A 25,650-nucleotide genomic window follows, 5' to 3' on the forward strand; every position below is an offset into this window, starting at 1 on the left:
TGACTGTATGTCTAGAAAAATCTGGGAAGGCCTGGAGCAGAACCCATGGATGCAGGAATTTCTAAAGAATCCTGTGGGACTGGGAAGAAGATCTTAGAGCTATCCATTAGCAATCTGGAGCAGAAGGATGTGGGTGGAGGGAGCTACCTCCAAGACCAAGAACTATTGTTCACATAACTTGCCGTCAATGCTGGTTGTCATCTGAGTGCAGGGTTACACCAGAACTGTGCTTCTGGCATAGGCCTATCGAAGCCTGTGCTTGCTGTCATTGGGTTGTTCCTATTGGTTGTTGCCGTGAGTCTAATCATATCTGGGGAAGGAGTGCACTGACAATGTCTGTGGGCTATAAGTTACAATTAGACTAGGGAGATGGTCTTGGATAGAGACCGGGTCCTCCAAGTTATCCCAGCAGGGGTTTTAGAGAGAATGTCATTGGCTTGAGTGCCACATTTGTCTAACCTTTCACAGCACTTTTACATAGAGCTTTTAAATAGATGCTCTTATGTGAGTTTCAAAAGCCACTGCTGTAAATGTCATATTCTTTTGACAGATGAGGAAGTTAAGTCTTAGGGCATTTTGGTAACCAAAGAAGCTAGACTCAAAAAATTGCCAGTTTTCTGACTTCAAGCCCAGCCCTTACTTTTCCCAACCACCCTTGGGTGATGTTATATTTGTTCTTTCTGTTCAAAGATATTATTTGTGTGGGAGAAGGGAGAAAGTAGCCCAGAAATAAGTGTTGTGTTTTGGACACCCTCTCTGGCTCTCTGTCACAGACACTGCTGCCATCTCCTCATAGACGATCCTTCAGTGTGACTTTATAAACACCCAAGGTCCTCAACAGGGGAGAGAGCAGAGCATGACACTGTGGGATGGAGGGAGGCTGGGAGCAGAGAGAGGTGCACAAGGCAGCTAAGAAGTTATTTCTTATTTAGAAAAAAATTCTTTGTGGTTATTTAAATTATAAATTACAGAAAGTAAAATTTGAATAAGTTCTGGCAGGTGTGAGGACTCCAGGGGGGACGTGTGAGATTTGTATGTTTATAAAAAGATACCATGAGTTAAGAGATAGAGGGACTCTGGCCTAGGCCAAGGTGAACTGGTCACACACAGGAGGCCTAGATTCCAGCTCTGGGACAGTAAAGAGACTAAATCTCTCCATCGTGACCTTTAGCACCAGCAACTTGGGGATGAGGTGGTTTTTTTTTGTTTTGTTTTGTTTTGTTTTTGTTTTTGCCTGATACATTCACAGGAGAGTTAAGAATTAAATGAGATAAAAGCAAAAGTGAATTGTAAATAGAAAACCACTGTACAAATGGAAGAATCTGCTTGATGGTTTCAGGCTCCTCCCTTTTCCTGCCCCTACCTCCCTACTCCCCCAGTATAGCCACTTTTCCTACAGAAATTTGATATCCTAGGACACATATATGTACACACACACACACACACACACACGCACACACACACACATTTACCTTTTGTTTTTCTTTTGAAAGCATGAATATTTTGAGATAGCATGGCAGGTTGATGCTATATATTTTATCAGTATTTTACTCCACAAAGGAGCCCCTGGGACCACAACGGGTCCTCTTTGCCATTGTGGGAAGCAGCTTGCTGTCCTTCTTGTAATTTTCTGTCATGGGGTTCTGAGCCCCTATGCATAGACTTTCTTTCCTGCTACCATTCCCGTGGTGCCCCCAGTGCCAAGTACTGCATGGCACAAGCTTTGGCCTTTAAGCTCATGGTCTGGAACAGCATCAGGGAAACACCTCAGGGCTCATCAAGCCTGCAAAACTGGGAGTCCACTCAGGAAGGGAGGAGGCTAGCAGCATTTGCAGGAAGCCTGTTTTTTTTTTTTTTAAATGATCTGAAGAGTTACCAGAAGAAGTCAAGGTAAAGTGTACACAAACACGTGCACTCGTGCACACACACATGCTCACACACATGATAAAGACAGTCTGCAGTTCTTGGAGATAAAGGGGCATTCAAATCTGGAGCAATAGGGTGAGCAGGGCAGGGGCCAGGGGATATGGGAGAGGATGTATGGAAGGGTAACAGCCTCCTTCCAAGTCTGGCTGGAAGGGAGCAGACAGAGACTTCTAATCTGGGAGAATCAAACCAATAAAATGACACATCAATTCAACTTTTTGGGAGAGGGTAAGGATGCACAGGGGATGGGGGACTGGGGGGATAGAGTTTCAAACATCTTACATTAAAACTCTAAAGTGTCTGCTCTGTGCTATTATTCAATGGTTCAATGCATCAAAGTTTTATGCAAACATTATCAAGTCTCTTAATTAAGGAAAAATAATGACAAAAAATTAAACAACACATGTTAAAGACTGACTGCAAGAGGGCTTGCCTATAGATAAAGAGAGAAGATTTAAACATGCCAAGTAACAAAAAGACATGTGCAGGAACTGGTAGGAACTGTATAGGAGGAGGCAACTCTTGGGAGGAGAAGGAGGCAGGAGGCCTTAGAGTGCAGAGGCTGGGGTTCAGTCTGAGGCCAAGGAGCCAGGGAAGGTTATAAGAAGAGGATGGTTTGGAGGAGGAAAAACCAGGCAGGTGCACCATTCAGTTCTCTGTGTAGGTTCATGTTGGAGTGAGGTGCCCACATGGAGCCTGCATCCACTGCAACCCAGAAAAAAAGTCTACCCAGAAGGGCTGTCAGTGGATCACCCAACCACATGGCTCCTTAGTTTTTCCAGAGAAGTGGGTAATAGCAAGCTTTGGAATGTGATTGGTTTTCTTCTCCCAAATGAGCCTAGAAGGGACTGGCTTCATGGGCTGCTCATGTTAAACTGAAACAGATTCCATTCAACATGAAGATAAGCAGGTGGTCTTGGGAGACGGCAGGCTATGGCTGACAATGCAGGCAGAGTCATAGCCTCAACTCAGCATGCTCCACTTTGTGAGAGCTCCTTTCCAAGATGCTATGTGGATGGAAAGGCAGAGGGGGGAGGTAGTGGTCTGGAGGTGAAGATGGGGGTTAGAAGAGGTTTGGGTCCTGGCCTGAGAAGCTACCCAGAAGTCATAAACAACCCTTCATTTTCTCACTCCACAATTCAACAGAGCTGCATCCTTCTATACAGTGTGAGTCATGCCAGGCTGATTGGAAAGGAAGAGAGAAAAAGATGCAGCAATCAACACTTAAAAGGAAAAGGGAAGTCCTAATGCGTTCCAAAAGTTAAAACAAACAAACAAAAAAGAATGAAAAAAAAATCTCAAAACAAAGCAACAAGAAAAAAATTCTTTAAACCAATTCAAATCAATAAAAATGAAATAAAAATAAGGAGGTGGGGAGGAGAAAATAAAAATGATGGACAAAAACAAACCAGGGAGAGACAAATGAGTGTTAGAGCAGGCACGGACAGTTAGGTCACAGACGCCATGTACTTACGTTTACCTCGGTGATTGCTATATCAACAATGCTACCCACAACAATCAAGGCGTCAAATGTATTCCATGCATCACAGAAATAGTGCTGCATGGGGCAGAGAAGCCGAGGAAAAGAGAGAGAGGAGGGGGGGAAAAAAACAAACCAACAACAAAGGAGAAAAACAAAACAAAAAGGGAAGAGGGAAAATGAAAAAAAAATAAAGGTATGAAAGAAAGGAGAGAAGAGAAAAAAAATGAGAAAAGAAAGAGGTTACGTGGGCATATTAAATACTCTCTTACCACTCTATAGTTCTGGCCGATCCAACCTGGGCAACCTGGTTTTCGCGGGTGGAGAGGCCTGACAAAGCAGGGTTAGTTCCAAGGTGACGCAGGCTGGGGCCACCTGGGAGGGGAGCTGGGAGGTGCCTTGGGCCACACCCCCTGCTCCCTCCGCTGGAGCTCTTGGGCCCAGCACCGCCAGGCAGAGCTGGGATAAGTGGAAAAAAAGGAGGACAAACTCCCACTTTTTTTCCCCCACAGGACGACGGCAGGTTCAATAAAAAGCATGACTGGAGGCGGGTAAAACAGGAAATTAAAAAAAAAAAAACATAAAAGGAGGTAGAGAGAGAGAAAGAGAGAGAGAGAGGAACAGAGGAGGCGGAAGAGGTGGAAGGAAGAGGTTTCCTGGGGAGGGCAGAGTAATACTCACATTAGTTTCACTGAGAATGACATCAATTATGCTCCCAATCACGATGAGGAAGTCAAAAACATTCCAGGGATCACTAAAGTAACCCTACATGAGGGAGGGGCAGGCAGGATGGGGATTAAAAAGGAGTATTAGACAGACAAGAACAGAGCAACATCACCATCAGAATCATTGTCCAGGCACCTCAGTGTCGCTGCTGCAGGTTCTGAATACCCTCAGTCTGGCCAGGAGGGCTGGAGCCCAGAAGGGGAGGAGCAGAAAGGAGACATGGGGTCCAGCCTTCCTGCCCCGCCTTCCCTTGGTCACACAGTTCTCATCCTAACAGTTATCCCACCTCTCAGCCCTTTTCACAGAGGCCCATTCCACATCCCAGCAGGGGCAGGCGTGGGTGTGGGTGTGGACAGCAGGGCCCTGCAAGCCACAGTGGTGCAGTGACATGGCCACACTCTTTTCAGTCCCTGTTTCAGCCTCTCCTACACCTCTGGCTCTTTGTATTAGAAGGACCTGTGGGAAGGAGGGGACACAGGTGTGTGCCTCTTTACAGGGGAATGGCCCTATCATTATCTTAGGTGATAATGGCCATGAAAAAGGCCCCAAAACCTTAGCGATCAGCATGGCCAGAGGGGTGACCAGGTTATCTGGGCTAAGAGGTGACTCATGTAAAGCTCAAGAACAAATCCTGGAAACAGAATCTATAGTATCTATAGTAAGCTGGCCTCTATGGTATCAAGTGGGCTAACCCTTGCTCCTACGTCAGACCTGCCCACGGTCTCCAGGGGCAGTTCTGCCCTGGCAAAGGCTTAACTAATTGAAAGGAGACAACGCTGAGGTCAGTCTACAGTCCAGTAATGTCTCACAGGGCTCTAGACGGCACTGTCAGGGGTGCCTCCTAAGGACCTCCCCAGGTTCCTTTCCCAACATTAGCATGCTCTGATGTAAGGTCCCACCAAAATGCAAGTGCCACCCACAGTGAGTGAAGTTACCAAACCCTTGGAACAGGTTTGACGGGGTGGGCTGGGTAGCAAATATGGGGACACTGGCTTCTTAGAAAGGGAACCAAGGCAGTAAAGCCATGGAGGGGAAATACTGGCACAGAAGAGGAAGATCAATGTCCCAGCTTTATCGCTTCACCCTGTTGACAGGATTTTTATTTATTTCTTTCTTACCAAATTTGGGGAAGGAAAATAATGAATATTCATGAAAGACTACTTGGACAACTGGTCAACCAATAGGTTGTTCCAGATGCCCTAGAGGCTCATATGGATGGGTAAGCACTTTAAAAAGAGCAGATGAGGTTCTTGGGTCTGTACCCTTTACCTCTCTGGGGACCTAGAGAGCAATGCATGATTTGTTACTTCATGGGGCATACAGCCACGGTTCAGGAAACTCTGGTAATGGGACAGTCCTGTGCCCCATGGGTGGAGTGTAAAGAGCCTTCTTTAAGAAGGGACATTTGCTCCTTTAGTATTTTGGGAAATGTACTGCAAAAGGAAAAGGCATGGCTGGCCCCATTTTTTTTTTTCTCAGCAGGGCCAGCATTTCCCTGTTCTCTGGCTTCCAGGAGATAGCAATCTATCTGGAGTTCAGCTGGTGAGAGGGTATGAAAGCAGGAAGTGTCCTCTGAAAGGTTCCCAGATCTTGCCCCAGCTCTCTTGAAGGCTGTCAACTCTCCCATTTTATTTTTTCTCACACAAGAGCCAAGCCTCTGTGTTCTTCCGTTTCCTCCTGACTCTATCCAGTTCCCTTAACTTCTCCACTTCCCACCATGCCCTTTATCCAGAGGGACAGCAAGGCATGCTGTCCTAGGGCTGTAATTCTTCGAGTGGGAGGTCAGGTCATAGGGAAAGTGGTCTCTTGGTTCCCAGGCTTTTTTGCCAAAAGAAAATAAACGCCACCTCCGAGACTTTGGACAGCTAGACCCAGGAAGCAGAGGGTGGCCAGGGCTGGGTCAAGGGAAGTTTGGCTTGAAGCCAGGGTTTTCTTGTTGGCTTTCCAGAGTATTTTCTGAATATCCTGGGGCCTTTGAGGCAGCAAGGACTTCTTTCTCCCAGAGAAGTCCTATGCTAGGAGATGGAAGCAACCAAGTCCCTCCCAGTTCTCAACTGTCATTCACAGGGCAAAAGGGGAACACTGGATTTGTCAGGGAGGGAAGTTGAGAATAAAGACCCCAAATGAACTAGACACCTGTGTGTGTTTTACAGTTAGACTTTGGAAAACTCTGGGGGCTATCTCTAGATGTGAATACCATCTTTGTGAATAGAGATGTTTCAGAAGAGAGAGGAGAGAGGTCAGGAAAGAGAAGGGAGAAGGACAGTAACAAGAGCAGATCCAGAGATGCTCAGCACCAACCTAGAAAACGTGGTAACCAAAAGTTATTGAGGTGCAGGGGCCGGAGGAGAGATAGGAGGGTAGAAATCTCAGTGCGCAAGGAAGGAGGATGAGTTGGAGACTTTTCATTCACCAGAGAGACCTGAAACAAAATGGGTAAGTTGGCCGTGGTCTGCAACATCTCTGAGAGAGGAGAGAGGGGAGGGAAGAAAGGCAGAGATCACAGCAAAAGCTGCACGTTGAAAACCAGACACACACACACACACACACGTAGTTAATCTGCTGGCGCACACCAGGGGAAGGGGCCAAGATTTAAAGGGACCCTGTCAACCTCCAGGCTGTGCACCCCTTGGATTTCTTTGTACATGTGCAGACAGAAGGAAACCTGTCAGTCAACTTCTTCCTGATCTCCACCCTCTCCCAACCATGGCCCCATGCCAGACTCCACTGAATCTGCTGGAATCTGTTGGGATCAGTGTTTCATGGTCACCCTTGTCCTCCTCAGGCTGTACTGCTAGGGATTTTGGTTGACTTCTCTGTCCTGTGGAGAGCTACTGGTGACTTGCCACTGGCAGCAGAAACTAGTCAGTTCCCTCATTGCTAAGGGTTCCTCAGGGACACAGCCCTTTGGAGAGTCACACAGCTGAAATGAAGGGGTGGGGCACATGTCTAGGAGGGTGAACAGAGTCCCTTTGAGAGGCAGCTTTCCACCTGGACCCATCCACCCACATTCCCGTCCCTCATCCCACAGCCCATCAGTCCTCCAAGATGGACCTTGAAGATGGTTTCAGATCCAGTTTTTTAAGTCTCTGTTCCCTTTGTCACCCTCTTCCTCCCACCATTTCAACATCACCTTCTTCCAACGTCTTCCACACCCAGTTCCAGAAACAAAGCCCATATCTGCCATTTCGCCCAACAGGTTGTCCAGGGGCAACACGCGGCCAACTCCCTGGGGCCTCGGAGGGATATTTTTTCCCTACACTCTGGAGTGTGAGAGCTTGATGCCTGTCTCTTTCTATCTCTGTCACATACACACACACACGCATGTGCACACACACACACACACTCTCACCTGCATTGGCCCACCCTCTCATTTGCTGGAAAGCATTGGTAATTGGGGCTTGGGGGTGTAATAGAGAAGGGGGGTGGGAAAAACCATAAGACTTCCTTTTATAAGATCAGTTTCCTCTGGTGACTGGGTACCAAACAGTTGGGAAGTCAGGAATGGTTGGAAACAGGTTTTCCTGACTTTCCTTGAAGTGGCAAACCAAACCTCCTCCTGTCCAACTCCTCAGAACTCCACAAGCCAAGCAGGGTGGCTCAGTCAGAAGGGATGGTCTATCACAGCTGGAAGCCTTCCCCTGGCCATCGCCAATCCTACTGATTGAGTGGATTTCCCTTTCAATCCCCAGCCTCTGGCCATGCTAGGGAAGGTCACATTCACCCAGCTGGTAAGCAGCCACCACCCAGGGCAGAATCCAGTCTCTGATTAGAGCTGAACTTCTACTCACTGACTGGTGTGGGCTGAGAAAATGTAGACCCAATTGATATTAATTTCACCAAATCATTATTAGGAAAAAAATGGCTGCAAAAGCATCTTATGATGTATTTCACATGCACATGAATTTTGGATTTTCTTCTTCTTCTTGTAATTTGTGCCTGGATTCGGCTCTGTCATTGGAAGTACATCAAGTTGAAAGAGGCAGTATAGTGGTTCAGAGTATTATCTTTGGAGGTAGATTGGTTCAAGTCCTGCTCTGCCACTCCCTAGCTGGGTAACTGTTAGCCTTCTGTGACTATGACAAAATACCTGAGATAATAAACTTAATAAGGAAAAAGATTTATTTTGGTTCATAGTTTTAGAGGTTTCGCAGTCCATGGTTGCTTAGCTATGTTGCTTTGGGTCTGTGGTGTCACATTGATCATGGTGGAGGAGGCCTATTCACCTCATGGCAAGCTAGGAAGTGACAGGGAAGGGTAAGACTGGAGTCCTAGTGTTCCCTTCCTTCCACTAGGCCCCCACTTCTTAAAAATTTCACCACCTCCCAGTAACACCATGGGTTGGTGATTGAACCTTCAACACATGGGACTTTGGAGAATATTCAAGATCCAAATTATAGTAGTCACTTTGAGCAAATAACTTAACCTGCCTGTGCCTCTGTTTTCCCAGATAGAAAATGGGGTCAACGATAGGGTTAAGGTAAGGATTACATAAGGCCATATACGCAGAGCATTTAGAACTGGGCCTCATCTGAAATAAGCTTTACATTAAGTACTAGCTATGGTTATTATTAACTAGTGTTTATCTGCCTCCCTCCTAGTTAAGTAAGATTCACAGTTTCAGTCTGGGGTATGGGATTAAGCAGAGGGAAAAGCAAAACCAGGTGGGTAGAAGAAGGCGGGAAGGGATTTTAGGTTTTGGAATCTTGAACTCCCCTTTAGTCCATTTCTAAGACCTTTTCTGCCCATTCTCTGGGTCAGTAGCATTAAGACACTCTTAAATGAATTCTGGTTGGTGCTCTTAGAGGTGGATGATGATATGCAGCTGTCATGGGTAAATTCTGTTAGATTTCAGTTCATATAGGTGGTTAAGTGCTGGGTTCTTATAAACTGCTATTGAACCAGGGAAAACACGAGTTACTCTCCCTGAGAAGAGGGTGGGCTGTCAGGTGGGCTTGTCTCCAACTCTGATGCCAGGGAGCAGGACTGCTGTGGGAGCGGTTATGGGCATAGGCATTTGTCCTGGAATTTTTGATTCTTAGCTCCTTCTCTGCCCAGAGCACAGGCTTCCTCTGAGATGGTCTCAGAAGCAACAGGAGCCTTACAGCAGCTTGGCTGAAAAAAATCTGCACACAGTTTCATTTACGGCCTCGAACTGTGTGGTTACCTTTAAGAACTCCAAGGCGAAAAGTTATTTCCCTGCCATTATCTGTTTCTGTTTTTCTGTTTTGGTTTTTTTCTTCTCTGTTCCTTCCTGTCCACCTTCATTATCTATCAGATGGTTCTGGCAAAGAGAAAGGAAAGGAAAGAAGCACAGAGGACACCAGGACATATTTCCTGACCCCTGATGGGGAAGCCGACTTAACCTTCTGACAGTCCAGGGCACCTGACCTGGGTTCTTCTCTTCCCAGTCTACACAGAGCATCAGAGAGTTGAGGGGGTTCTGAGCTGAGATTAGATGTGGAGCTGCTCATATTGAGACAGAGAGGGGGAAAGCAGAGAGAAGGGCAAGGGAAGGCTGAGCCTATGAGAGGGAAGAAGACCCAGCTCCCAAGAAGTGGAGATGGCAGAGATGGAATTTCAGTAGTTGAGAGAGGCAGGAGATGGGGAAGGGAATTGGTGAGAAAGGAGGCTGCTTAATGTAGATGGCAGGAGAAGAGGAGGTGGAGGAGGAGAGGGCAGAAGTGGGGAGAAATAGAGAGGGGAAGAGAAAGGTGGGGGAGAGAAAGGGAGGAGGAAGAGCAGGAAAGAGGCTGGGAGTAGGGAAGGGATCTCAACTCCCCAGAGTTGGGTCCCAGGCCTCTAAAGTGACCCTGCAACACAGACAGGAAGAAGAAACATCAGTCAACATGGAATGACAGGAAGTGACCATGGCCTCCTGGTGCAGGCAGGCCCTAGGTGAGAGGGCACAGAACATGGCTTGTGCTCCTCCTAGGGCAAGAGTCCCTGAAAGAGAGCCATCCCCTGGCTTGAATGACATGCGTCTGAGAGTAGGTCTGTGAGTCTGGTGCTGAGCATAGACGGTCGTGGTGGTGAGGAGGTGTGGGAGTCCTGATCTTTCCTGACCTTCCAGGCTGTGGAGTCAGAGGTGGGGGCTGAATGAGCAGAGAGAGGCATTGAGTCTGTTGGCGGAGGCAGCAGCAGTGACGAAGCCTCAGTGTGTGTGTGTGAAGAGCTGATTCCACGGAACACCACGAACACAAGGGTGACTGACACCAAGCATAGATAATATCAATTGCATGATGTTAGGAAGCCATTTGGACAGAACAGCAATCATGGAAATTAGTGGCTTCTAATGGGGAAGGCATAACAGGAGTGCAGAGCTGTTTGCAGCCCAGCCTGGGAGGCAGGGCAGACTTCTGCCTTCTTCTCTCAGCCCGTCCTGCACTGCCTTAATAATTCCTAGTGCCTGGAGGAGCACCTTCACAGAGAGCTAGGGACTGGGACAAAGAGCTGACGCAGGCAGGGGCTGGGCCCTTGTCCTGGTGAGATGAGGCCCCAGGCAGTAGGTTCTTTCATGACTGTTAGAGGAATGCACTTGTGTGTGTATATGTGTGTGTGTGTGTGTGTGTGTAGATGCTGGGATGGAACCTAGATCCTTGTGCATCCTAGCAAGGTGCTCTAACACTGAGCCATGCCCCCACCCTTGCACACTATTAACTGGACACTTTTCTGCTCCTGTTTTTCTTTGGAAATAAGATTTTTCTTGCTCTGGGACAATTTGAAAGACTTAAATTATTTATTCACCCATTCATTTATTTATCTCACCAACACAAGAATCCTGAGACCGTGCAAAGCTAGGGTACAGGGACCTGAATCAAACCCCCTGGACCCTGGAGGCCTGCCCACTGGAGCGGATGAAACCTGAGGAGCATGAGCCAAGCTCCTTTTGGGAGCCTTAGGAAGCTCTTTCTCTGCCTCAGTGTAGCTGGAAGATTGGGGGATCTCAGTAGCTGCTTCTGGTTAGTCATGCCATAATAAATGAGCTAATTTCTGCAAAGGACTCCTCCTGGAGTAGGGTATTGAATGGATGTATCCCTGGAGCAGGGCAGACATGTTGCCATGTAATCAGGCAACTTCAAGTTCAAAAGCACATCACCATGTGCTCTTTGAAGAATGGAAAGCAGAGAACAGAAGGAGTAGATACACTCCTTCATTATGGGAATGAGTTTGGGCCTGTGGCAGCCCTCTACTAGGCCCTGTAGGGAGCATTCCAAACCAGATCAGACAGGTCCCTTCCTGCTTGACACTTTCCAATAGCTCCCACTACCTGTACTTTTCATTCCCTTGTTCCTGACCCCATGTCCTCCCTGACATCACCACCTGCCCCTTTGCAAAGGGTAAGTATGACCCAACTGAAGTCATTAGAGCCAGTGATCTACACCACTTCCATGAATAAGTTGTGAATGAAATGAGTAACTGCTCTCACTTCAAGGGATGAACCTTGAGTAGCACAGGCAAGTTACCTGCAAAATGCCCTCGGGGGTGTGAGGATCAGTGAGTTTATATGTGAAAAGCACCTGCACATTCTGGCACTGTGGAAGGGCTCAGTACCTTCTGCCCTCTGCCATTGTTACCATTACTATGGATGTATGAGCCATCCCTGGGTAGCCACCTGGTCCTGGCTTTGCTGGCTGCCTTCCTGCACTGCCTGGCAGCCCCTAACACTACAAAGGCAATTCCTGCCCCTAAACAGGCAGATCCAGTGCAGTGGCAGGGTGTCCTGGCAATGCCTCTCGTTTGAATGGGTTAATGCCATAGCATCCTAGGGACATGGGAATCCCTCTTTTCTCTGCTGGACCCTGTGTGTTCCAGTTTCATTTTCAATGGCAGGGACATAGTCAGGGAACCACAGTGTACTCTCCCACCAGGCTTTTTTACACAGAGTGAATAATTTTCCACATTAAATAATTAAATGTAATAGCTAATACTACCCTTCCCACACGAAGGTTTTATGCAAGTCATATAATTATTTTTTATCATTCATGGTAACTCTAAAGTGCTCAAGCACCAGGCAGGAAAGAAACCTGTCACAATGTTGTAACAAAATGCAAATCTCTGGGTGTAAGAGCTGTGGTGGGGAGGACTGTCCCCAACAAGCCCATTTGTGCCTGTCTGCTGTGCACTGTGTGTGTCCTGTACCCTGCAGGCATTCCACAAATAATCATGAGGGCAATGCCAACTCTCCCATTAGGCCCTAAGAATGGCAGGGGCTGTGCCCACACAGCATGGGTCTCCTGGTTCTGTGCTGATGCTGGAGTCCCTGAAGGGTGGAAGGAGTAGCTTCGGTCCATGCCCAGACACCGCCCTCCTTCTTTGCTGCTCCTTTTGAGTGACACATGTGGTGAGTTTCTGGGCCCAGGGGTTTCGTTGATGGTGGGAGACACATTGGTTTCTTAATGGTTCAGCAAAGCATGTTTCAAATGATTCTACAAGAGGCTGAATGGAAGTCCCACTAAGACAGTGGGTCCCAGTGTGGGGAGAGCACTGGCCTCCAGGGGGCGTCTTGGAGCTGATAGGAGTATCACAGTGAATCCTGGAGGCAAAACTAGTATTTAGTGTTTAGTGGGTGGGAACAATGTACGTCCTGCAATGTATGGGGCAGCTGTGTGTGTGTGTGTGTGTGTGTGTGTGTGTGACTTTTGCAAGACATTTATGTAAGGTGCCAAATGCAAATAAGCCTCAGCAGTTATAACTTTCAGTTTTTATTCTAAGGTCTCCTATCTTTGCTCTTCCATTTTCATCTACTTTGAGGTCTTACTCCTACTAAATTTTCCAATTGCATTCGAGTTAAGAAATTATATATATACATTGATATTATGGGTATGGATGTGAATTTTATGTCAAGAAAATTAAGGATGTATTATAAAGTATTTGTATAAAAAGAGGGACTTTGGGTCCAGGAAGGGTTGAAGACCTCTAGTGTTAAAGATGTCCAGCCTTGCATATAGTTTTCAAAAGGAAATAATTGTGCTTGCTCCTGAGGTTTCTGAAGCTGAGTTTTCCAGGTCAGTGAGGAAATACAAATCCTCTGTACCACTCATCCAGGGAGGATGTGGATGAGGGGAAACCACACATTTCAGAACCCTCCTCCTTCCCTGGATGGCAGGGTAGCATTCTGGCCTCTCTCTGTCCTTCCTGTTTCTTTTCCACAGCTGGATTTGCTCACCCAGACTTTCATCCTAAGAAACACCACTTATTCATTTTGGCTTCTCTGGTTGTCAACCTCCAGAACACTTCCTTTTTCTTCTTCCCTTCTCCTCCAGTTTCCTGTCTATCCTGCCCATTTTCCAACTTCTCTCTTAGGACAAGCAGGCTTCTGGACAGCACTCTCAGAGTTGGACTCCTTAAATAGATTTCCAGCCCAGACTTCCCATCTGAACTCCATATTTTAACAGGCTATGTGGCTTTAAAAACCAAATAGATCTCCAAGTTTCTCCTTTAGGCTGGTTTCTCCCTAGTCTCCTCAATTTCAGCAAATTGCAGCACCAGTCCAGCCACCTGGGGACAAGCTAGGAGCCTCTGAGCCATCCTTGCTGTCCTTCTCCATCTTTGTATCTGATTCACCATCAAATAATGCCATCACAAGGCCACCCTCTCTTCATCTCCACTGCTCCTCTGTTTGTCCAGCAGGCTCCTACCAGCTCATCTCCTTTCCCCACAACATGGCCCCCTACACTAAGCAGCCAACATGTTTCTTCAAAATGCAAATAAGACTATATAAGTGCTCCACTCAATGCCTAGTCCCCTGCAGCTTCCAAGGGCAGTCAGAGCCAATCCACAAACCTTCCTTTGATCCTGCAGGGCCTCTGCCCACTCCCCCTCCTCACTCTTTGCTCTCAATTTCCAGAGAAAGCAGAGGTGGTTTCTACCTCAGGGCCTTTGTTCTTTCTTCTGCCTGAAATGCTCTTTTTCTGGTTCCTTCCCAATGTTCAGGGCTCAAACTGGTGCCTTCCCTACCACCTGATCTAAAAACAGGTGCCTGGTCCCCATTATTCTTCTGGGTTATCCTGTTTCCCCATCAGAGCACTCACCCCATCTATAATCTCTTTGTCATATCTCCTCTACCTGGTACTCTGGTATTGTGAGCCCTGTAAAGATGGTGCCACATCTCAACATCATCACTGAGATGCTCAGAAGTAATTTATAGAAAGAAAAGATGAAAAAAGAAGAATGGATAAGTAGAAGTGCAGAGGGGCACATGTCAGCTCTGTATAAAGAAAGATTCCCAGCGGAGCTGCCTCTGGAAATAGGGAGTCTCTTATGACAGGAAACAGGATTTTGTGTAGGGATTTCTGCATTGATGAAAGATCAATGATCTTAGTGATTTTTGACAATAATATTCTGAATCTTTTCATTGCTTTTTAGTTCTCTTTCTTTCATTCATTTATGCATGCATTAAACTTTCACTGAATGCCTCTTACAGGACACAAAATGACTACAGAAAATTTTCTGCCTTCAAGGAACTCAGCAATTTGATCTTTGTCTCCATGACTTGCAAGTATTCCATCGTAAATGTTTGTATGTGTGTGTGCAGGCATGTGCACGCGCACACACAAATGAGTCTGTGTTAGGTTACCACCTCATTTTCTGGAGTCCACTATCAGGTGATTGCCCTGTCTCCTGAAATACCTGCCAGTGCAGATTTGGAAAGGGAAGCCAGAAGGTCTGTGCTGATCTAGTGAAACAGGGGCTGAAGGTAGAACTGTGAAACAAGAGGGAAAGGGGTGTTAAGGGGCCTCTGAGAGGTGGAAAGGCACACATTAAATTTCATAGAGTTGTCATTTAATCATGGCTTGCTTTCATGCCTCTTACTTCCTTATAAGAAAGAAAACTAACATTTGGTGAGGACCCTCAGAGTGCAAAGCAACAACCCAGGCTGGCCACATTTTTGGCTTCAATGGAAGGGTAGTGGAAAGCACTTGTCTTGAGTCTCTTATGCCTGCATTAAAGTCTTAGAATTTTTGTGAAGATTAAATTAATATTTGTTAAGGTGTTTAGAGGTGTGGTTTATTAGAGACAAACAGTAACCAAAAAACTACCCTGCAATCTTGGGCATGTTACATAGCCTTTTATTTCCTCAGACATAAAATGGGAGACCATCATACTTGTCTTGTGGATGCACCGAGATAAGGAAAGTAAAACACCTAGCTCAATGTCTGGTTCTTCATTGACACTTAGAATATATTACTTCCTTCCTTAGCTTCCAAATACTACTTAACCTCAGGCATAGAAACTGACACAAAATCAGCCAATGTGTTTATTAATGCTCCCCTTAAGCTGGAGTATGAATGCCAGGTGGGACAGTAAATTTTCTAGCCATGTATGTAATGGTGAACTAGAGAGTCTACAAGATCCAAGAGTGGACCAAAGTCAGAAATGTCTATTCTTTCAAAGTCAATCTGAGCGAGTCTGGGCTCACTGGCCTGCCTTGCGTTCACTCTTGAGCTCCTTGTGTCAAGCACACTGCCTAGTATGGTGGGTGCTCAATAAACATTTGCTGGGTTTTGGATAATTTGGGCCTGTAGCAAAACATAAGCCAAATATCATATAGGTAAAGGTTTCTGGAAATAAGCAATATGAAGATTGATAAGGCATAGGAGACAGAGAAAGAAAAGAAATGGTGAAAAACTGAGCTGAAATATGGTGAAGCCCAGTGATGAGTTGCATTAGCCTCCAGGAAAAGGTGGTGATCATTTCAGATGGTCTCAGTATGGTTGATGCCATGTCTTACACAATCCAACTTCACAGATGCATTAAAATGAACCCCAAAATTACATTGTGCTGTGCTGTAGATTGAACCTCCGGTGTTTCTTAAAGAAGCATGTGTTGAAGGCTTGGCCCTCAGCCAGTGGCACTATTCAGCAGGTGGGGCCTAGTGAGAAGAAGTAAGGTCACTGAAGGTGTGCTTCTGAAGGGGCTATTAGTCCCTTCTCTTTTTTTCTTTTTCTTCCCAGTTGCCACCAGGTAAGCAGAACTCTCTGTTCCATGCTCCTGCCATGATGCACTGCCTCATTACAGGCCCTGTTATAGTTTAGATGTGAGGTGTCCCACAAAAGCTGTGTTAGTACCTGAGCTTAATGAGATCCTGAGAGCTGTTCTTTGATCAATCCATCCTAGTTTGAATGAATGACTGGGTGGCAATGTAGGCAGGTGGGGTGTGACTATAGAAGGGGGGGGGTCACTGGAGGTGTGCCCTGGAAGGGTTCATCCCCTTCCCTCTCTCTCTGCTTCCTAGATGCCATGAACAGAGCCACATCTCTCTGCCATGCCCTTCCACCATGATGTTCTGCCTCACCTCAGGCCTAGAGCAATGGAGTTGGCTGACCATGGACTGAGCCTTATAAATCTGTGACCCCAAAATTAACTATTTCTCCTCCCGTTTTTTTTTTCAGGTATTTGATCACAGAAATGAAAAGCTAACTAACAGAGGCCCAAAGCAATAGGGTCATTAGACCATGGACTGAAAAACTACCCTGTTGCAGAGCTGTGTCCGGCACTGTGCTATGGGGAGTGGCCGCAGCAGACAGGGCACTTGACCTCCACAGTCCTGAGTAGCTCTGATTCCGGTAGGAAATATAAAAAGGGCAGAACACTTCACTTCTTGGGATACGGGGATACCAGCTATGGCTCCCTTCACCCTCCCAGGAGAAGTCTATGTTACCCCTTTTAAAAGAAACCCCACTTTATATGCTTCCTCATCGTGCTTCTCTAATGTTCAGACTTCAACATGTGAGGAAGCAGAACTCTTCACCGGTAACCGGCGGTATCAATCTGACAGAGTAGATAGAGAAATTGAGTTGCTGAGTGTTCTTGCCAAGCAACTGCCTTCCATGGCCGCTCCCTCTGGTGAACTCAGGGCCCCAACCAGCCCTCATTTGTCCCTTTTGACCCAAGCCCATGAAAAGAAGAAGTCAGATTGTGGGAACTCTTTTCATCTTGACCACATCCTCAGGGTATCCACAAACACTCCTCTTGACATGTGTATCCCCTCATGTCAGTGTCAACAATCAATCTCTGGAGCAAAACTATTCCAAAGAACAAGGGAGTATACAGAGGAAAGATGCTCTGGAAGCCATTAGAAACTTTGGAACCTCCTTGCACCACACAGGCATGGATGGATGCTTGGATAGAAGAGGAAGGCTGCCTTTGTGTACAGAAAGTCCAAGGTCATCAACACTTTCTCTCAGGCTCAGACACTTTCAAGAGCAGATTGGCCTTGAGAATTCCATACTGGTGATCATTAGGAAGACCATTCAAGAGTCTTCTGGCTCTTTCCTCTCATAGCTCAGCTGTTGGTCATGTGGGTGAGACCAGAGCAATGCTGTGTCCAGCACTATGCTATGGGGAGAGGCCTCAGCAGACAGGGCGCTTGAGTTCCACAGTCCTGAGTAGCTCTGATTCCGGTAGCCAGACCTCCTTTTGGCTATGACTCATCTCACTCCCAACCAGCAGAAGCCCACTGTTGGACTCCTCAGGACAACAGACAGGAGGAGCTCTCTTCTTTGTCAGTGTCCTCCATTGCTGCCAACCTTAGCTCTTTCTGCCCTATGAGAAGCTGCAAAGTTTCATTGCCATCTTTTCTTCTTTCCTAAAAGATAACTGGGGTTTCAAATAAGCCCCCAAAGCAGAGAATATACAGTAGCAGCTGAATTACTGCTGCACGATTAGCTGATAGATACTCTGTAAATGTCAGCCAAGTCCTCTGTGTTGGGGGAGGCAGGAGTCACAGTTCCAATTTAGAGAGCCTTCGGCAAGGCAAGCTGGGGCCCAGCCTCAGAAACCCTGGCCAGGGTGAGGATGCTAGGTGCAGCCAGGCTTGGGATACCACATGGTAAGAAGCTCCCTCCACTCCAGAAGTGGCATCACGGTCATTTGGCAGCAAGTCTCTGGCCAACAACTGGGATGGACAAGAACAAGGTCTGTACCCAGGGGAAAGGGTCAGTAAGAACCAGGTATGAGATTAGGGTTCTCAGATTTTAGTGTCACTAGGGTGCTAAAATGCTAATTGGGAAACCTACTTATAAGTCCCATGGACTGGGAAAAAGAGTAGCTGTGTGATCACCAGAGACAAACCCTGTACTGGCCTACAAAAGCAAGAAAAATTTCAGACCATAGTGGCAAGTGTAGGGCTCCTAAAGCACTCTCTGCCTTCATTAGGACCAGTCTAGGATCTGTGTGGGACAAAATCTACAGGGCAGGGGCCTTAGCACTTGCAGCTGTCAAGGGCTGGGGAAATCTAGGGATGACTGGGTGAACTGATGGAGTCAAGAGAACAGCCATGCTGGAGGATCCCAGGGAAAGACACGGCCTTACCCGGTCACAGGGGTTTCCGCTACTTCTGAGTCAATTTCTGGCAGCAAACAGCCAGATGGAAAGAGAGTGGGGAGGATGAGCTAGACCATCTGGCTTCATGAAGCTGGAGCAGCTGGGCTGACGAAGTCAGGACAGATAGTTAGAGGAGAGCAGAACCTGGGATGTCATGGGAAAGAAGCAGGACCAGAGCTTGGCTACCCAGCACGGCAGCTGGCCACCTGTGGCTCCACAAATATAAATGTAAATTCATCCAAATGAATAAAATTTAAAAATGAATTCTTCAGTACAGTAGCCACATTTCAAGTTTCAACAGCCACAGGAGGTTAGTGGCTATATCATACATGGTACGTATAGAACATCTCTATTGTCGTAGAACGTCCTATGAGATAGTGCTGCTCTAGAGGTTTCATTTCATCCTTTTGGTTTGAAATGCCTTTGGGCCCTAATTTGTTTTGAAGCATGAAAGTGAACTCCAAGGCTTGAGTGGCTTTTATTCAAGAAAGCTGGAGCCAGGAGGGCCAATAAGTGTGCCCACTTTGGTTCCATTGGCCTCTCTGGACTCTTCTCAGGCTAGGAGAAAGCTGAAAGGGAGGCCAAAGCTTTGATCATGGAGAGTTGCCAGGGACAGATCTCCTCTGGAGTGCTCCCACTGGGGAGTTAGTGAGAGGCAATGGGCACTGGCTACTCCCTGTGCAGGCAACAGCCCAATAGGATGCCTCCAGCCAAGGGAGACGAGATTAGTCCAGAAATAGAAACCCTTGCTTCTCCACCCCTCCATGACCCACATGGGAGCCTACAGGAAGGGGAATAATTAGGAATGTCCCATCTGTAGTGAGCTCCTGCCTTCCAGGGAAGGCCAACTTCTGCTAAGGGGAGAAGCATGGAGACAGCCCTATCACTAGTTCATCATCAACTCCACTCTTCCTCTCTTTGTTGTCTTTGCTAAGTCACTGTCAACATTAAATTCTAGGCAACTAAGTGACATCATCTTGCCTTCTGGTACCCAAACCCATGAGCTGAGAGTGGAGTATCTGTGGCTAACTCTACTTCCTCTACCAGGTTCCTGCACTCTCCCTCCATGGTAACGTCAGAGCTGCCAAAAACCTTGGGACTATGCAGGCTCATCTTATTGGCCTAGAGTATCTGCTGTGTGGCTCCCTTTTCTCCTCCCCTTGTCCTCTGGGAAAGGTCAATTTGGGAATTTTAACTGGGATTGTACTGAATCTATGGATTAGTTTGAGGGGAAATGAGATCTTAACAATACTGCGTTTTCCAATTCATGAACACATCTCTCCATTTCAGTCTTTCTTCATTTGTCTATAAAATTGTATGGTTTTCTCTGTAGAGATCTCAGTCACTTTTTGTTAGATTTATTCCTCAGCACTGGACATTTTTCAGTGCTTATCATAAAAAAGTATCTTAATTTTTTTTCCCTATCTTTGTTGGTAAATGTCAGCTCATGACAGGATGACGATCTAGCATGTCCAATCATTCCAGCCCAACTTTTTCCCATGCTGACCAGCTTGGTCTTGATAATCATGTAGGGCCCAGGTACCATCCAGGTATCTCCAGCTAGTTATCTTTTACTCCTAGGGAAGGAATTTCTTCTTGCTTGCTATTAGTTATTCAAATCAATACCACTTTCATTCTACTTTCTTCAGACCATCCCCACAGATTCCTAACATCTGTGGGGGGGCTGAATTTTTCTAAACTAGTTTATGTTCTCTAGTTTTTTGTGAAAAAAATGTGTTTAGCATGAACACAATATGAATTTCAGGAGCTGGGCAGTTGGAGTCAGGGCAGGGATTTACTTGAGTAAATTCATTTTCCATGGAGTGGTGAAGAGAACATGTAGAAATGAAGAAATTGGGAACATCAATCACTGCGAAGACGATAAAAGAAGGAAGCAAGAGTACAAACTGCTCTACTGATAGATCAACCCACCAAGCAGTCAGAGAGAGAGAAAGGACAGAGAAGAAAACCCAAGCATTCAGCCCTCAGACAATTTACTGACTATAATTAATGTCAACTATGACACTTTGGGTATTGAATGTCCCCTAAAGGTTCACATGTTTAATGCTTAGTCCCCAGAGTGGCACTACTGGGGGTTAGTAGAATCGTTGGATTTAGTGGGAAGCCCTTGGGTCACAGGGTTGTACCCTTGAAAGGGACTATGGGAGCCTAGTCTGTCCTCTCATTACATTTTGGCAGCAGATGGGACTATTATGCTCCTATATGTCCTCCTGCCATGATATGCAGGTGGCTATTACTCTCACCAGATGTTGTCACCCTGCCTATACTTCCAAAACTATCAATAACCCCTTTTCTCTTTATAAATTAGTTGCTTCAGGTAGTTTGTAGTAGTATTAAAAAGCTGATTAACACTAAGTTTTCCATATTCTTACTGCTTAATTATCCTTTTACAGTAAATATTTGAAAGTATAAACTCATTTTTATGATATATCAACAATCATGCCATGTGAAATATAAAATTCAGAAGAGAATTTTACTTAATGGTGGGACATGAAAGTTATTATGAATTACAGGTACACTATTAGACGCCACCTGTTCTTATGCAATATCCAGCCAGATATTTCTATCAGAGTTTTGAGGGGTTTCTGTTTTGGTTTTCCTCATAAAAAAATGAGGATACTTTTCCTGGAATATATTCCTTAATGAAGAACATAGTACAGTGAGGATCCAGGGACCTAACACTCCTTTCCCCCTCCCAACTGGTCAACCTTCTCTACATAGCTAGAGCTAGTGGCCTTTGTCCCTCTATTGTCACAAGTCTCTTTAGGGGAATTTAGAGAAAAGATCCATTCCTCTTCCTTTCTTCCTATATTGGAGATTAAATCCAGAGCCTCACACATGCTAGGTAAGCACCAAGCTACATCTGTAGCCTTTTTAAATTTTATATTGAGATAGGACCTTGCTCAGTTGCCTAGGTTGGCCTCAAACTTGTGATCCTTCTGCCTCAGGCTCCCAAATAGCTGGGATTACAGGTGTATATAGTTGTTTCAGGCTCCTTTCTCTCTATATCACAATTGATCTTGTCAGGTGTGAAATGCAAATGGCTCAAAGATGCTCTCTTCCTTCTCTGGGAATAATCTCTCATATTTTACTATGTCTTTTCATGATAGAAAACCAGGGGCTGAGGAAACTCAGAGGCACTTTATAATTTAGGTTGCCCCAACTGGTTACTTCTAGAAACCTGGCTTGTTCCTTGATCTGCAGGACTTAGGTAGAGTGTCTTTCAGGCTGAGACCCCCGAAGGTGTCAATTTCATGTGCTTCCTAGGGCAGGTTACCCAATCCATCGCCTTGCTCGTGAGACATGATTCAGAAAATCCATTGTAGGGCTCTGCAGACTGCCTCAGACTTCATCAGGAACACATCTGAGTCAACTGTGGGATGACTCAAGGCTTTGAAATATTTAAACCATATGTCTCATGACACCAGATGAAAATGATGCCAGTTTCCCTACTGAGAGGTTGTCATCTGAGACTGAAGCTCAGCTTGGCAGCGATCCTGTATCCCAGCCTTACTGGGTCATGCTGCTGTGTTGGTGAACCTGTTAGTACTCCTGGGACACAAGGCTTGGAATAGGGTCACATGTGGGCAGAGATACTGTGGGCCCCACAGAAGATAGCCAGGGAAATTTGCTGGTTATTTCTAGGTTAGGATATAATGTATCCCCTAAATGGGACTGAACTTGGAAGTCAAAGTGAAAAAGAATATAGTTACTTCTCTGAACGAGGTAGGGAAACACCATTACTATTACCAAATAATGCTCATTAGGAGTCTTGTTTGCTGAAGATTAGCTAAGATCCCTGGGCATTCTTTGAGTGAGAGGAAGAATCATCACTCTAAGAATATTGTCTGTCTTATTTTTTTTAAATGTCTCAAAGACTGTTTCCTTCTTTCTGAAAAGTATCCAGCAGAATACTTGACATGAAAAAAATGCTTGCTAACAGCTTAGTGTGGTAGAAAACACCAACTATAAAGTCAGAGGTGCTAGATTCCAATAACAGTTCTACCCCTTGCAAGTAGTGTAATTGATATTGGGCACATTGCTTCCCTCCTCCCTGTGTTGGGGGTGTTAATACCTATCTTATGGGGAATGTTTTAAGGACTACATACAGTGATGCGTACATAGCACATGGGGCATTATAAAACCTGTTAGGTGACTATTAATTCAAAGAAGGTCATGGATATCTTGTTAATGAACATAGATCTAGTAGCAAAGAAGGGTCCCCATCTAGAGTTAATCCTGGAACAAGTAAAAATTTGAATAAACATAGAAGGTATGGCCAGAGACTCATTCTTTTTGCTTCCTGTTGATCTGTGCTACAACTGGGAAAATTAGGGAAGAGGGAAAGAGAAGGCTCAGAAAGCTGGAAAGATTTTCTCAGTCTTTAATTGTGCAATTCTCCAACCTTTCCTTTTCGTCACTCTCCAAAGGATGTTGTGGTGGCCATGGGGGTCCCTGAGCTGCTGTTACAGCCTCCCTCAGAAGTAGCTGCCTGAGTTGTGATCCAAGGCCCCTGAATGCCTGTAATTCTGTCCTATCTACAGAGGCCAAGGATGGAAGTCACTGCTTACACCAACCTGCTCCTGTACCTTTCAGGAAAATGCAGGTGGTGCTGGCTAAGAAGAGCACAGATAATCCAAAATGGCAGGTCATCCAACCTTCCCTACCATGTCCATTCACAGTGGTTCTAATCTTCCTTTTAAAGAGCTGCCTACAAGAGCAATACAGAGGAATTTACAGGTAACTACTCTTTCTGTGCTGGAAGGTATAAGTGAGCAATGACACAGCCTCTGAGGGAGAGAACAGGAGGTGCCTGTAGGCTGGAGCCCAGAGCCCTGAACAAATGCAGCCCTGGTTGAATTTTTCACATGAGGTTGGTTTGTATGGCCAATTAAATGGGAGGAGGGTAGAACAAAAGTCTGAGAAGATCTGGGGGACTGAGCTCAGAGGTTTGGTTTGCCAGTCTGAGAAAGGGAGAAGGGCAATGGCTCAGTTCATGAAGGAATCTGCTTCCTCTGAGTCCCAGTTAAGAGCTGATTCCTGTTTCAAGGAGTTGGCCTACTTCAACTCTTGGCAGGTGTAGGAGTTGGGGCACTTATCATTGGAGAAGGGATGGTTCTTCGCTGATAATTTCTGCCCCTCACTCTTCTTCTTTAAGCATATGCACTCCCACATTCCTTTTTACCCTCTCCCTGATGCCTGTCAACCAGCCTTTTGTCAGAGGCCTACCTTGGGTTTGAAGGCGATGAGCTTCAGGATCATCTCCACAGTGAAGAGGCCAGTGAAGAGCATGTTGAGGATGTTCATGGCGATTTTGAACAGGCAGCTCTGGCCATAGTGCTGAGTGAAGGAAGACGAAAGGAACTATGAGCACGAGGCAAGGATCCACGGCCTCCTCACTACCTTTGCCCAGACTTCCTGGAAACCCTCATCTCATCAGAGATCTTCCTTGAAGTAACCCCCAGAAGGCCATCCACCTTTCCTTGGGCAGCCAGGTGAACTCAGGAGAGCCTATAAATTCTTCTCTTCTCTACCATCTCTGAAAATAGGGGTTGACAGAGTTCTTTGTTCATTCTGATTGGATGTGATAACTTTGTGGGGGCTTCTGGCACTCAAGAGCCCTGGTACAAGCTGACCTCCTTGCAGACAAGTGCACACCCATGCCTTCCTGATACCAATGACTGCTTCAAGCTCACTCTCTTGGTTCTTCATTTCCTTTACCCTCTTCATTTTATAAACCTAGGACCCCATGGATTATTTCATAAGGTCCCTGAGGGGAACTTTTTCTTGGGAAAGGACACTTTTCTATTTCCAGATGGGAGAAGAGAAGAGCTCTTTTGCTCTTTCTGCTTCCCTTGGACACCAGGAAGGTGAGCAATGAGAAGGTCTGCAGCTCTTTGACATCCTCTCATACCATTCTCCCTGGGCAGGACCAGGTTCCCCTTTGGACTGACCTGCATGGCCAAGCAGATGGTGTTGAGCAGGATGAGGACGAACATCAGGTACTCAAAGTAGGTGGAGTTGACCACATACCACACTTTGTATTGGTGCTGGTTCTTGGGGATGTACCTCCGCAGGGGCCGGGCCTTGAGGGCGTATTCCACACACTGTCGCTGGGAGGGGGCACAGGAAGGAGTGGGATGGGAGTAGGGAGAGAGTGGAGTTAGTTACCTGGATGATGTGAAGTTGAGGGCAGAGAGGGTGGGATGTACATGAAACTACATGTGCTGGGGCTGGAGTGGGGGTTCTCTGGAAGTCAGGGAAATAATCTATTACTCTAGCTCACGTACAGATTTCAGATGTAATTTGGGGAATGTTTTGATTTTCTGTCACTTCCCTAATCAACGAGAGAGTCCCTTCTTGTCAAATCTATTGAGATTACAAGCAAGGAGCATGCGTGTCCTTGATTTTCAACCTGGTAATGGCTGGTATACTGCTTAGCAGGTGGCTGGCACCTGATAAACACTGATTGACTCATTCTTTGGTCTTCTTAATTATTTCCCACACCACAGGGTCTCCTTGGGGAGGTTCTGACTTCCATTTTTCTTTCCTATCCTCGATCCATCTTCCTTATTTTTTAATATCCAAGGATCAGAAGACATAGTTCACTGAAGGGGAAGAGATTCTGGCCTACCTAGATTCTTGGGATTCCAGTAAAGATCAGTGCACTCCTCTAACAGATTCCCAAACCAGGAACCAGGAAGTCACTCCAACCTCTTTAACCCTCAGCTGCCATGTCCAGTCCCTCCACCTTATGACTTTACCTCCTCCTACTCTTCCCATCGCTGCTATCATTAACCTAATACCAAGTCAGGCTCTAAGCATCTCTTATCTACATTTTATAATTGGCCTCCCTCTTTCCTGTCCTCCTTTCAATCTGAAGTCCACATAGCCACCAGAATGATGAGTTTAAGCCTACGTAGTAGACATCAAAACCTATGAGGGGTCTAGCTCTCCTAATCTGGGTAGAGCTGATCACACTGTGCTTGCAAGGCTCCTTCCTATAAGCAAAGATAGGGATGTATTTCACACTTCTGTTCCCACTGAGAACAATGGGGAACTGACCTGGTGGATTTACCTACTTCCTACCTTAACAGCCTCATTACTCACCAACAGAGCTGTCAGCTCTTTCTCACCGGCTAACAGAACACGTCTCAGTACTTGGCATC

The 25,650-nt window shown here is 46.1% G+C and overlaps 1 protein-coding gene across 22 annotated transcripts in view; it reads right to left on the reverse strand.

Annotated features, from left to right (window-relative positions):
• Cacna1c (calcium voltage-gated channel subunit alpha1 C) overlaps positions 1 to 25,650 on the reverse strand; it is a 698,188-nt gene that overhangs the window by 47,541 nt on the left and 624,997 nt on the right. For 13 of the 22 annotated variants that reach the window (XM_048787468.1, XM_048787460.1, XM_048787456.1 and 10 more), the window contains 3 exons: positions 24,436 to 24,594; positions 23,711 to 23,821; positions 3,401 to 3,484 (listed from right to left, as the gene is read on the reverse strand). In XM_048787468.1, the coding sequence (XP_048643425.1) occupies positions 3,401 to 3,484; positions 23,711 to 23,821; positions 24,436 to 24,594 (354 nt within the window). Of the gene's footprint in view, positions 1 to 3,400; positions 3,485 to 4,087; positions 4,172 to 23,710; positions 23,822 to 24,435; positions 24,595 to 25,650 lie in introns of all 22 variants that reach the window. The other 9 variants (XM_048787454.1, XM_048787457.1, XM_048787465.1 and 6 more) reach the window with 2 other exon arrangements.

This window comes from Marmota marmota, unplaced genomic scaffold (assembly GCF_001458135.2).
Source record: "Marmota marmota marmota unplaced genomic scaffold, marMar, whole genome shotgun sequence".
Classification (NCBI taxonomy): domain Eukaryota; kingdom Metazoa; phylum Chordata; class Mammalia; order Rodentia; family Sciuridae; genus Marmota; species Marmota marmota.